The sequence below is a fragment of the Hoplias malabaricus genome, chromosome 1, assembly GCF_029633855.1.
Source record: "Hoplias malabaricus isolate fHopMal1 chromosome 1, fHopMal1.hap1, whole genome shotgun sequence".
NCBI lineage: Eukaryota > Metazoa > Chordata > Actinopteri > Characiformes > Erythrinidae > Hoplias > Hoplias malabaricus.
This window is the reverse complement of record NC_089800.1, coordinates 62530499-62543589: the sequence shown is the minus strand read 5'-3', so window position 1 is coordinate 62543589 and position 13091 is coordinate 62530499. Positions and strand designations below refer to the sequence as shown.

The 13091-nt window shown below is 38.4% G+C and overlaps 1 protein-coding gene across 1 annotated transcript in view; it reads right to left on the bottom strand.

The window, feature by feature from the left end:
- The window catches only part of LOC136695841 (connector enhancer of kinase suppressor of ras 3-like), a 58019-nt gene that overhangs the window by 6923 nt on the left and 38005 nt on the right, over window positions 1–13091 (bottom strand). Inside the window, exons 14-22 of the mRNA XM_066670027.1 lie at window positions 11004–11041; window positions 9234–9273; window positions 2581–2634; window positions 1748–1787; window positions 1501–1670; window positions 1220–1293; window positions 954–1025; window positions 789–853; window positions 560–681 (exon numbers count right to left, since the gene is read on the bottom strand). Coding sequence (XP_066526124.1) covers window positions 560–681; window positions 789–853; window positions 954–1025; window positions 1220–1293; window positions 1501–1670; window positions 1748–1787; window positions 2581–2634; window positions 9234–9273; window positions 11004–11041 — 675 coding nt within the window. The remainder of the gene's footprint in view (window positions 1–559; window positions 682–788; window positions 854–953; window positions 1026–1219; window positions 1294–1500; window positions 1671–1747; window positions 1788–2580; window positions 2635–9233; window positions 9274–11003; window positions 11042–13091) is intronic.

The following is a 13091-nucleotide window of genomic DNA, read 5'->3' as shown; positions in this document are numbered from 1 at the left end:
CTCCATAGCTAATCTGATTGTGAGGAATATCTGCGAATTGAAACTGGAAGCAACCAAGTTCCCGTAGGTTACAAAATAATTTTCCAGTTCTTGCCAGAATGAGTTTCATTCATTCATTTGACTGTAAGCGCTAATCCAGTTCAGGGCTGCGGTGGGTCATTAGCATACCTGGAATTATTGGGCGCAAGCCAGGAACACAATGGAAGAGGTGCCAGTCCTTCACAGGGCGAAACGCGCACATACACACACACACACACACACACACCCAACAACGGACACTTTTGAGTAGCCAATCCATCCGGAGGAAACTCACGCAGACACTTAGAGAACACACCAAACTCCACAGACAGTCACCCAGAGTGGGACTCGAACCCACAACCTCCAGGTTCCTTGAGCTGTGTGACTGCGACACTACCTGCTGCACCACTGCGTCGCCTGTCCAGAACATTGCCTTGTTATTTTTTAAACAGATATTCTTGATTTAAAGCGTGTCAAGAATATTTGAACTAATAAATTAATCAAGCATCCTGGAGAGTACTGAGCATAAAAGTGAACTTACTGATCCAGTGCCTGGTGGACTGTTCATAACCACTGAGCTGTTGGACATCTGCTCAGAGTAGGGCGGAGGGGGTGCCTCAGTTGATTCAGCCTCCTCATGATCACTTGCCTCACTGTAGCATTCTGCATCCCACATAAACACAAGTCACTTTACTACACAGTATGCTAATGTATTAATGTGTACCGTATAAACAACATTAAGAATTATATTAAATCTCATGAAAACTCACCAGTTGGTTGATGATTCTCTGCAGGTTCATACTGAATGGATGCAAGGCCAAGTTTATTCAACCATCTGATGTAGACACCACCAAAAATAAAAGATCACACTTAAATTAAAAAGTTCATACTTAGTTACACTGAATTACATTTATAGATAATGTAGTTAATCTTACATTTTCATGTCCTCATTAGTCTCAGCAGCAAAATAGAATATCCTAACCTTTGGGTGACATGCTTTAATGGCACTGGAAAAAAAATGCAGTAGGATTGCTCCTTGTTATACATTTTATTAAAAGTGATTATCCAAACTGTTTAAATTTTGCATTGATTTATAATTTAATACGTTTTCCAAAAATGATAAGTAGTGGTACATTACTTTTCATAAAACAAAATATTTAAGTATGACAAACACTTGTTAACAGATCCAAATGTTACTCACTATTTCTTCTTGCACTCCAATGCCCGGTCAATCAGAAAATCAGTCAGGTTAATGTAGCCCTCTGCTTTTTCAGCCTTAAGAGGAAGGACATATTTAGCTTTTTAATTTTTTTTTTTTTTAATTTGAATTTGCCAGTAGGTCACTATGAAAACCCTGACAAATGAACCTGTAATAGTTCAGGAAACATGACACAATCTTGGCCTTTCTCGGAGCTCATTCAGCAATTAAGGCAGAAATGCTGCACATAAGCTCAGAATGACTCATTCAATGAGTTCACTCACCATCTGATTGGTGTACCAGTAGAGTGACGTCTTCTTCAGAATAAACCAGTACTTTTTCCACTTAAAGCCCAGGAAACCTTTCCCTTCATTCTTTCTATACAGCCAACCCTGGTGGTCTGCAGGGACCAGCTCCTTCACTGAGACTCTCCTTCTACTCATAGCTGCATTACCTGTTTGAACAAATCATCCGTTTAGACACCTGTCATGTTTATCAAAAGGCAGCTTTCATGAGCTGTAACTGGCTTACCTCCTCGAGTCTTTCTCTTAGACTTATGCCTGAGGGACACCTACAGAGGTATGGGCAGAAAGAAAGCAGGGGCGTTAAGACACGGAATGTTTGGGACGTTCAATCATTCCAGATCACAGTACAAAGTAATGCGGGGGGAGGGGGGGGGGGTATTTGAAAATGCTTTGAAAAATGCTACGTACCACATTCACTTAAAATAGGTTTTTAGTTTTTCTTATTTTTGTAGGTATAATAAAAAGGACAAAACGCACGACAAAATCATTTGGACACATTTTAAAACCTGCCGAAATGCAACAATGACAACTATTGTTTACTTCAATATTTGCAAAAACCATGTTAAAACCAATTCGCAATGATACATTAATAAAAATAATAAATCAGATAATTCAGATACAATTATTCATGCTATTACTATATGCTGTGTTATGGTGTTGTTGCTAACAAGCTGTCCATGTTTTTCAGTGCTTTAGGAAACACTGAAGTTCATATGTGAATATGTATAAACCGTCAATAGGTCGATTTGGATTAACCATACAGGGTTACTAATGTAGTGAGATAAACTGATAAACTGCAGATGAAAATTTCATGCTCTTTGTGAGTACAACATGCATGCATCATCTGGTTAAAAACACTATCTAAAAATCTGTCTGATATCAATTTATATGCATATTTTTATTTACCGGTATAATTGTGCAAGCCCAAATAAGTGTTTCAAACGCAGTCAAAGTCATATTCACTGCCTCTTTTCAAACTCTCACAATCACTTAAGATTATAAGTGATAACAATGCTCAATATGACACATGAGAAACAGCACACACAGTGCTTTACTTACCGGGTTGTACTCATCTGCAGTCCTTCTAGGAGCTAATGAAATAGGGAAAGATGCCTAAAACAAAAGCAAACACGAAAACAATGTTAAGTAGTGCTCACTGAAACTGTCTGGCAAGGATGCCATCAAAACAATTCCAAAACCTCTGAGTTGCAGAAACAAATGTGTATGCATTAAACATGTGAAACTAAGCCGCAACCTCAAACATGCATCTCTGAGGGAAGTGGTGGGATATGACATCACAGGCTAGAAACTGTAAGAACAGCTAAAATGAGGGGGAAATAAACAATTCAAGCAAACAATGATTGCACTTAAACAACCCCAATATATAGGTAACTCACTCAAGTTTTGATGACTAGACTTGTTGAGCTGATGTTGTTACGCCATAATCAAAGTATCACGTGGTTCTATAATGATGATGATGATGAGTATATGTACTTCCTGGAATAATCTTATGACAAGGGCTTATGACAACAAATACATCATGAAAAGCTATTACATCTTTAAAGGCTAGTTGAAGGATAAGCAACAGTGCAGTGTGGGCATTTTAAAAATACACACTGAGTTGAACAAGCATAGTTGAAAGAAGTAGGCTATTGCTCAATTTCCTCAACTTGTTCATGTTCCCCTTTCTAAAGCAGCTCACACGTACACGGCAAGGGCATAGTATTCCTTCAAAACTAACCTAACATTTCTAATCAGAAACACAAACACAAGGTAATGCCCTAGCTGCATTGCTGGACATCAAGGTAAATTATACATTCTACTACAATTATATATAACTGAACATACAAATGAATAGAGTGTATATATCCCACTGTTGTCTAAAAAAACCCAACCAATCATACATCACTCTACATTAAAGCATAACCCCCAGCCCTATATTTTTCATGTGTCTAAGAGTAAAAACCCTGATCTGAGATTGTCTAGAAAAACTGAAAAAAGACAACCACTGCATCGACTGCTTTTCTTGTCTCTTCTTTTATTTAAATGATCATTTAAAAATAATGCTGCTATATAATGTTTGAAAGTATGAAAGGACTATAAGCTTATATATGAGGTAAATAATTCATTATTTCCTGTAACCATTTTATCCATTTCTGGGTCCGAATGCTACCCGGACTCACTGGGCACAAGGCAGAAACACACCTTGGACAGGATGCAAGACCATCATCAAAGTGCATCACATGAACACACCTATGCCAATCCACCAACCAGTGTGTATTTCTGAACTGTGGGTGGAAACCGAAGCTCCCAAAACAAACAAACACAGTCACACGCAGAACACACTAAACTCTTCACTGTCAGTGACCTGTACCCACGACCCCAAGACCATGGAGCTGTGTGACAGTAACCACCATGTTAGCGCCTGAGGCAGACAATAACTTTATAAATTACAGATCAGCAATTTTACAGTCTCTCTATTTCTCAAGGAAAGGACAATTACCAGTCTTTTGCTTTGAAATTAACCCATTCACCACACCAACGTGCAGACCGAAGGGCAGCCCAGTTGCATACTAGCATGTTTCTCCACTGGATAAACATTGGCCCCACATATAGATGCCCTCCAGGGTCAAGGACAGAACCAGGAGGGGGTTAAACATTGGGCCAATGTGGGCATCACAACTGAAAACACAAAATCTCTCTAAATTAAGAAAGGTACAATGGGCCCACATATTTACTGGGCTGCCCCATATCTCCTAAATATGCAGCAACCTTACGCCTCACTAATAACCCAGGAACCAATCCACCCATTTCTCATGCCCAACTAGAACCCAGCTAGCCCATGTTCAATCACTGTTGGACCCACTATGGTGTGCTGGTTAAGACATTTGAATTGTCCAGATCCAAAGACTTCTGAGTAGGGCACAGAGCCTTAAGAAGACTTTTTTTTTTAAAACTAAAACAAGTCGTATCGAACCCAAAAATGTGCCTATCATTATATCTCTGCTAGTCAAAAACAAAGATGAGTGAGATGCTGGTCGAAGTAAACTCAAAGCCCCTGAAACCCATTACTTTTCAGTGTGTACCCGTTCTTACCAGTCCTGTCAGCCCCTGTCAAGCAGGTGGAAAAAATATTAATCAAATTCCCAGGTTCAGGTTCACCTCCAAAGAATAGTCCTCTAACAGCTCAGCGTAGTGAAAAATAAAGGCGCGCGTCTCATTTCTCAAAACTTCTCCTTATGTGTTACGCAAAAACGCAGAGAGGCAGTGTCCACACAGACCTTCCGGGCCTTTATTTCCACACTATCGTCTCAATGGAAGAGTGTACACAAAACTTATAACCAGCGCTTGCGTCTCATGTAGTCGACAGATACAGGTGTAACTGTAATTCAAAGCTCGGTTACAAAGGAAACGGGAACTCATAACAGGCAGTTAAGCTTCGGTCGTGGCGTGTGGTTGAGACAAGCCACACCGCATTTCTAGTCACATATAAAAACAACTCAAACCGAGTTCATTCTCACATAATATTTCCGCCCGTCCCCTCAACACAGTCCTGCATTTCAACAACTTGTCCAGCCCACCTGAAGCCACCGTTTCAGCGAAGACAGCTTTGAATGTAAACCGTCTCTTTTGGCGCGACAAACATTCTGTACGTTCTTTAAACATTCAGACAGCATCATGACCGGGTCTGAGAGAGTAACACAGGCCTAGAGGAACACGTCGGGAACACACCGGTTAGAGGACTAACATTACTCCAAACCAGCACAGATATGATAATGCTACACTATGGCTGCTACTGAGTCGAAACGGGTTAAAGCAACACTGAAGTATTCACACTGTGGACAAAACATGGTTACATTGAAACTTATATATATTTATACTTTATTTATATATATATATATATATATATATATTTTTTTTTTACATAAATCAAAATAAACATCAGTGGCTGCCAAAGAGTAAAATCTCAAGAAGTTTTTTTTATGGAAAATCATAAACTGTATCAATTTTTTTATAGGCTTCAGCCACTTGGGGTCGCCATGATTCCTGTTTGAGTTCAATCTTTAGTGCTTTGGGAGATAAGTGTAAATATCTTTTTTTTTTTTCCTCAAAGGCGAGATAAATAAGGCATACACTACCAGCAGTTGGTGGGAGTTGTAGCCAAAACATTTTTTGCATGCCTAAGCCTACACACACACACATACACATGATACTGCCACTGATGGGGGGAATGCACCCATAGGATGTGGGCTCTTCTTTCTTGGCTAAATAGCATAGTGGTAAACCAGTCATATTTCCAGCACTGGGAAGGACAGCTATTATGGTGAGACATGATCTCCTCAGATTACCAGTTATGAACTTGCACAGGAGCCTTAGCACATACCAACAATATGCTAATGCTCTGGCTTTCTTTGCCTCCTCTAAACATCTTTGTTCACTCTCTAAACATGCAGAACAACACCTTGTAATCGTGTTCTTCATGTGGATTAAGCAAATTTTAGTTGCATGTTTTAGGGGGGGTGTCATACTCCTGAGAGCAACTCCCATTAACGTTTGTCTAGGATTTAATGTGAAGGTGATTGGTCACGCCATTGTGGGCTAAATCTCCCATCATGGTCCATGCAGAGGATTGTCACGCTACTTTTACTAAATATTACCCCAGGGGCCATCACAGCAGGGTGAGGCACAGAGAGGCCATTATTCTCTCTACTCTCTCTCTCTCCCACTGTGCTGGGACCTGAGCTTGAGATGCTATCAGGATGTGCTACTGTGCTCCACACTGTGAATACTACAGGAGACATGCACTACCTAAAGATGAGCCACTGCTTATATATACTGCCTTGAAACATCCCACTGCAATTTCTGAGAAGTTTCAAGTTTCTCATCAATATCATCGTTTTAACTCATATGTGATATATCTTTTTATTTGTTTCAGTTCAATTGGATTTTATTTGTATAGCACGTTTCACAGTAAATGTTGTCACAAAGCACATTTACAGAATTCTGGGTCCAGGCCTCCTTTGTGCAAGCTAATAGTGATAGTAAAAACTCCTTCAGAGCAAGAGGAACAAACCCATCCTCCTCTGGTCAACAATGGAGAGCAGAATAGATCTGAATAATGAAGAGCTTTGGTTAATATGAAAGCAAACATGAGCTGTTATAAGAGTGAGTTCAGCATACACATTCATTGTTATTTTGTGTGTGTGTGTGTGTGTGTGAGTTGTGGGATTTAACTCTAAAATTCATCCGGGTTAAACGATCCCTTGCAAGCAAAAGGCGTGAGGGGGGAAGCAAGTGGGTAATAATTTAGGCAGTTTGTGTGAAGCTAACTGGTTATTAAAACTTCCCTTAACTGATTTGATGTAGACTGCTACAAAATCAAGCACATACCAAATGCATGAGTAACTTTCATTAATGTAATTTGTAGTTACAGGTGCCATCAAGAACAATTTATTATTTTTTTGGAAATTAGATATAAGATCATCTGCAAAGCCCATTTCCAGAAAAGATGGGACCTTTTTTAATAATGAAATAAAACTGAAATCTGTAATTTGTTAATTCACTTGATCCTTTAACAGCTGGGACAGAGGCATGTTCAACACTGGGTAACAGTGTATACAATAAATTTAGCTGCATACAAGACTTGTGCTGCTCAACAGTCTGTGGTCACTGTTGTCTGGACAACAGACAGGCCAGTCAAACTCAAGAACTCTAGGGCAATGAAGACAAGACAAACTCATCAAGACGTTCCTGGGACACGAGTTAATCTTGATGGCAGCATATGTCCATCCAAAATACTACTACTAATACTAATAAGCCTCTGCATCAATGATACCTTCATATATTGCATATCATTCATGGCATCAGTGCCAGGCTCCTCAAAGCATGTGCAGATCAACTGTGTGGAATAGTTTAGCTCATGTTCAACATGAGTCTGAAGCTGGGCAAAGTACCACGGCTGTGGAAAACATCTTGTTTGTTACCGGTTCCGAAGACGCAGCACCTTAACGATCTCAGTAGATACAGGTCAGTGGCACTGACATCTCACCTTACGAAGAAACTGTAGAGGCTGGTCCTAGTCTCTATCTCTATCTAGTCTCTATCTATCTCTGCCCTATGGTGAGCTCAGCTATGGACCCGCTTCAGTTCTCAGAACAGCCTGGAATTGGAGTGGATGGTGCCATAATCTGCCTCCTTCACGGAGCTCTTTCTCACCTGGAGAAGCCTGGGAACGCTGTGTTCTTTGATTTCTCCTGTGCTTTCAACACCATAATGCCTGGGCTCTTGAAGGAAAAATTGGAACACACTGGAGTGGATTATTACCTGTCTAATTGGATCCTAGACTACCTCACAAATCGTCCACAATATGTGGTCATCACAATATTGCACTTTTCATTGTACTTGTCATTTTCCAAAGTACTCCCAAGCCCATGTGGCTATGTCCGTCACAGTAGTGTGACGGTTTCTAAAACAATACCACATGAGGGTTAGAAGGTCAGGCATATTTAGCAGCAGTTTCTAAACTACTCTTGGCCTTTATACACCAAGATTCCTCCTGACTCCCAAAATCCTTTCATGATATTATGAACATTAGAAGGTGAAAGATCTAAATTATTTGCAGTCTTACTCTGAGGAACACTTTCATTTAACTGACTGACAGTTTTCTCGTGAAGTTAGGCAAAAACAGCTCATTTTTGCTTGCAAAGACTAAGCTTTTAGTTGATGTCTTGAAAGTTATATTGGGTTTATAAAAAAAAACCTTAATGTAAACAAGACTTCTAACAACACTGGAAGACCATATAACTTTCACCCTCAGATAATACATAAATGTTTTCATTTTAAGTGTTTAGGAAAACCTTAAAAAATGTAGAAATCCTATAAAGCAGACTTGTGTCTTGTCCAACTACCTAATGCCTAAATAGCTCCAAAGAACTAAACAACATTTGTAAATACATTTAAAGCTTTGACAGTAACTCATTGTTTCTTTTGTGTAAGGAGAGGGGTCCGTGGGAAAGTGAGCCAAAGGGACTTGTACACTCATATACTCGCTCATGTCACACGCAGGTAATTTGAGACCAGCACCTGCCAGAGTTTTGTGGTGAAGGCCTCCACTTAAAAGGGACCGATTTTACAAATGTGAAATAAATAGCTTTGCTTAAAATACTGAGGTTGTCGATTTTGATGTAGACAAAATCATTCATCATATTTTAAAATACTCTAATGACATTGCTCCAGTGACATGTCAAGTCAGAATTGTTCACAGTGGTGGTTATAGCAGCCAGACACACGTATTATTAGTCTACATTATTTTTAAATATACCAGGCATGATAAAAAAGTTTAAAAGGTTCATCATGTGTTGCACACATTGCATCCTATCATCAGCAAGGTAAAGTATCTTCATACTATGTTTCCCATATGAACAGTTTCATGTTAAACCAGTTTGTTAACATTTAAAACATGAAACATGAGTGGAATTCCCTTTTTTCTGCCAAGAATAGCTATTCTTCACAGAACTGTTTTAGGAGAAGTACTCGTTCTTGAAAAAATTGCAACATTGTTTTTTAAACATATAGAAGTGCTCTTACTTCTGTAGACACTTTGTAAATGTGGTTCTAAATCATCACAGATAAGAATTCTTATCATAAATAGTTTAAAAATGATTGGCCTTGATCTGCCAGGGCACACAGAAAAGAATGGAAGTGTGTCTTACCGCTTGAGAAAATGACCAGGATCTCATTCCAGTGCTGTACCTAATGAAAACATGACAAATTCTGTAAAACATCTGTAAAATTTAAAACAAGCTGTTTACATATACACACAAGTGTCTGTTTACATTAGAATGTCAAACACACATAAGAGAGTTCATCTGAAGCATGTCTTCTGAGACATCTCTCTCTTGTGGGAAATAAAAACAGCGATTAGAAAACTCCTTAGATTTAATCTATTTAACTGTGGTTACCATGGTGTAGAGCATGTACATTCTAACTATGATTATCAACAGCATTAGGGTATAATTTCTCTCTAAATACTTACACTGCAACTTTGAATTTGAGGACTTGCACTGTCCTCCAACTTTAAGGTGTAGTTCCTATGCTTCTTTATGATTAATATATTGATAAATGAACTTGTTTTCATTAAAGATTTTTTCTTATGTTCAGACAGAGAGAGATGTGAAATTACTTTAACTAGCAGAAAGGACACTGACATAGTTATTGCTCTTTCCCACAAAGAGGAAAGTCACATCTTAGGCTTTGCTTGAGGTCAGATGACCTATAGGTTCCTCTATTTCCCTCTGGTCACATGCAGTCTCCTGCTATTTTTGCATGACCAAGACACAGGTCATTATTCCTCACAGTGACTATTGTTTAACCAGGTTATAGTTTACTGTGGCCAAAATGTTATATAAGATATTATTCAACTTGACTGATTCTTTAGGAATTGTTTCAGTGCAGCTTTAAATGTAGCAATTAGTATTCCTTTATTAGTATTATCTCATACATATGGTCAACTTTCACATCATTGTAAGATATTAAGTCATAATATAGTGTTTTATAGTTTAGATTAAATATGAGATAGTGAGACATCATAATGAAACATTAGGTCTTTAAAAATGCAATAACACAAAGTAATTAATAATGGGTGATCTATACACAAGTTTTCTCCTTATTCTAAGAAATTGGTGAGATTTCTAGGCTGGGCTGATGTGAGTTATGTTGTAAAGTGCTGCTAGGGAAGAGAACATGAGATCTCTGCACAGACCACTGATAGCTACAGTACCAGTCAAATGATTGGACATGCCCACTCAGGGAGGGTTTCCTTTGTTTTGGGTTATTTTCCACATTGTGAATGTACAGTACCAGTCAAAAGTTTGGACCTCTTCTCATTCAATGGTTTTCTTTGTTTTTTATTATTTTCTACATTGTAAATAAATATTGAATAGTGACATATGGAATTATGTAGTAAATAATGTAGCTATCTTTTGCTTTGATCAGGGATTTGCACACTCTTGGCGCTCTCTCAATCAGCTTCATGAGGTCGTCACCTGGAATGGTATTCAGTGAACAGCTGTGGCCTCGTCAAGAGTTCATTTGTAGAACTGCTCGCCTTCTTAATGTGTTTTAAAAAGACCATGACTTGGGTTGCGCAGAGGTAGGGCTTGTACACAGTTCTATACTGTGAATATTCCATCAATGACTAATGAGAAGGTATGTCCAAACTTTTGACTAGTACTGTATGTCTCTGATCAATGCCAGGCCTTTCTCTGTGTAATGTCAGCCCAATACAGCATGCTATAACTGTACATGAATGAAGAACAGAGCAGTCTGTCAGAACTTAAATGGAACATTCTTCAGAACTGACACCAGTAATTAAACCAGGCCTGGCCTGGAGGAACTCAGCGGAGCTACGGCTGATGTGGACGTGCAGACTGTCACTAAAGGGCTGGAGCCTTATACAGGTCTACTGTGCATTGGCCACTCACCTGTTGATGAACGCACTGTTGGAAGTCCAGTCAGGATCCTGTTTTGAACACAAAAACATTACAGCAATGCTAAGCCATAAAACTCATCTCAAGGGACCAATTAACCATTTTTCCACAAAAAGTAGCAGACAATTCTTATGAAGCTGATTGCATCCTATTTTTCATTTGTTTTTAATAAAGTACAACTGATAAAACTGTTTTGTATTTCCTAAATGCACCAGTTAGAAGTGGGAAGGTTGGGGATGACAATGTAATGGAATTTTTCAGAAAACTAAATAAATATCCTGTTAATTTTCTTCTCTATACTTGACCGTGACAGTGTTTTTGCACCCCATCCCTACTTTCTCTTTTTTCAAATCTTTCTGTCGATCATACTTCCATCCATCACAAAAGGGGGTGAGTCCTGATTTCTAGCATGAGCCCAGAACTCCATCCCCATTTCTCACAATCCTCTACCTTCTTCAATTCTTCTCTCTTACTGCCACCATTTTGAAACAAGAGGTTGGGGGTGGGGTGGGTGCATAGTATTCAATTTATACAATCTGAAGAGAAATGTTTTTTTTTAATGGAAGCATATCTTTATAAAATTATAACAAAATGTAACACATGCAAAAGCGATTCCAAACTTGTAAATGTTTGTGTGAACTTACTGTGCATCAATTTATTGTAACTCTTTAAACTGTCAAGCAGAATTTAACTGAGGGATTAAGTGCAAAAAACATTTACACCAACAGGAACTTTGAACATGTTGTTGCAAATAGGGAAAAAGAAGTGATTCTTGAAATCTAAGGGAGATTTTCAAAAATGAGTAAAATATATTTTCTTTTAAAGCCCATTGCACACATCAAAAAGGTCCACACAATGCAATTTTTCAGAAAAAGAAGTATTTTGCAAACAGAGCATTAACAGTTGAGCGGGGTTTAGTGTTATGTTAGAGAGGCTAAAGCAAGGCAGGAATTTAGAGGACACTTCAGAAGCATCAGTGGAGTTGCTAAAGAAATCCCAGACAAGCCAGGGCAGAGCAGAGGGGTAAAGAGGGGGATGTGAACTTGGAAGAGAAGGAGGACAGAGAAAACAGAGCCAGAGAATCAATCAACAGTCATAGCTTACAAGGCCCAGCACCACAACTTTGTGATCATTTCTGTTCACACTGAACCATTCTCATTACAATTGATAGTTCAAGACAAATAGCACATGCAGTGTTAGTTCCATTTTGCACAAAAGAAATGACAGTAATGTATAGTTGCAAATTTGTCTTCAGGTACACAAGGAGGGATCATTAGTCTTGATTAACAACTTGCCAAAGTAATTTTTACCTCTTCTCTCTGAAAAATCACTGTTTCAAAGCATACACTAATGTGAATATACAACATAAGTTTGACTTCTCTCCATATTCACTGTGCTGGTAAAACAAATGAGTATAGTAGTCATAACTGAAGTTACAAAAAAAATAAGTACAAATACACATTGTGTGTAAGAGTTTACAATTCATAATTGTGTTTGCTCTTAGAATGTGCAAAAATAGTCAAATACAGGGCAAGGAACAAAATATTCATGTTTAGGCTGTTTCATGTTGGTAAAAGGCCATATGATAACTAGTTCATCGTGTGCCTCTTCTGAAAACAAAAGTTCCCATTATACTGAACCCATAAAATACAATAAAAACTAACCCTATAGTGCTTTTCAAATAACAGTGAAATAAACCAGCTTCTGAAGAGTAATTAAATGAAGACAATACAAAAAGGATCTGGAATGGCTCCTTTAATGATAACACACCACTGACATAGTACAAAATCCAAGTACAAAGTGTCGAAATAGAATATAAATATCTTTGATTACTTTTGTTAATACTGTTCAACTCTTGCTCTTATCCATCTGAGCTAGTCGCAGTAGTGAACCAGGTGTAGACTGTGTATTCATTGACAAAAACACATAAGACCAACATTGTGAAAATTGAATCAGTGAACCTAAGATCATAACAGTGTTATTCAACCACGCAAACACGACTTACAGGATTTAAGGGCCACTTTTCTGGACTCTTTATAAGCCTAGTGCTAGACCTAAACAGCTTTCATGTTAATTCCAAAT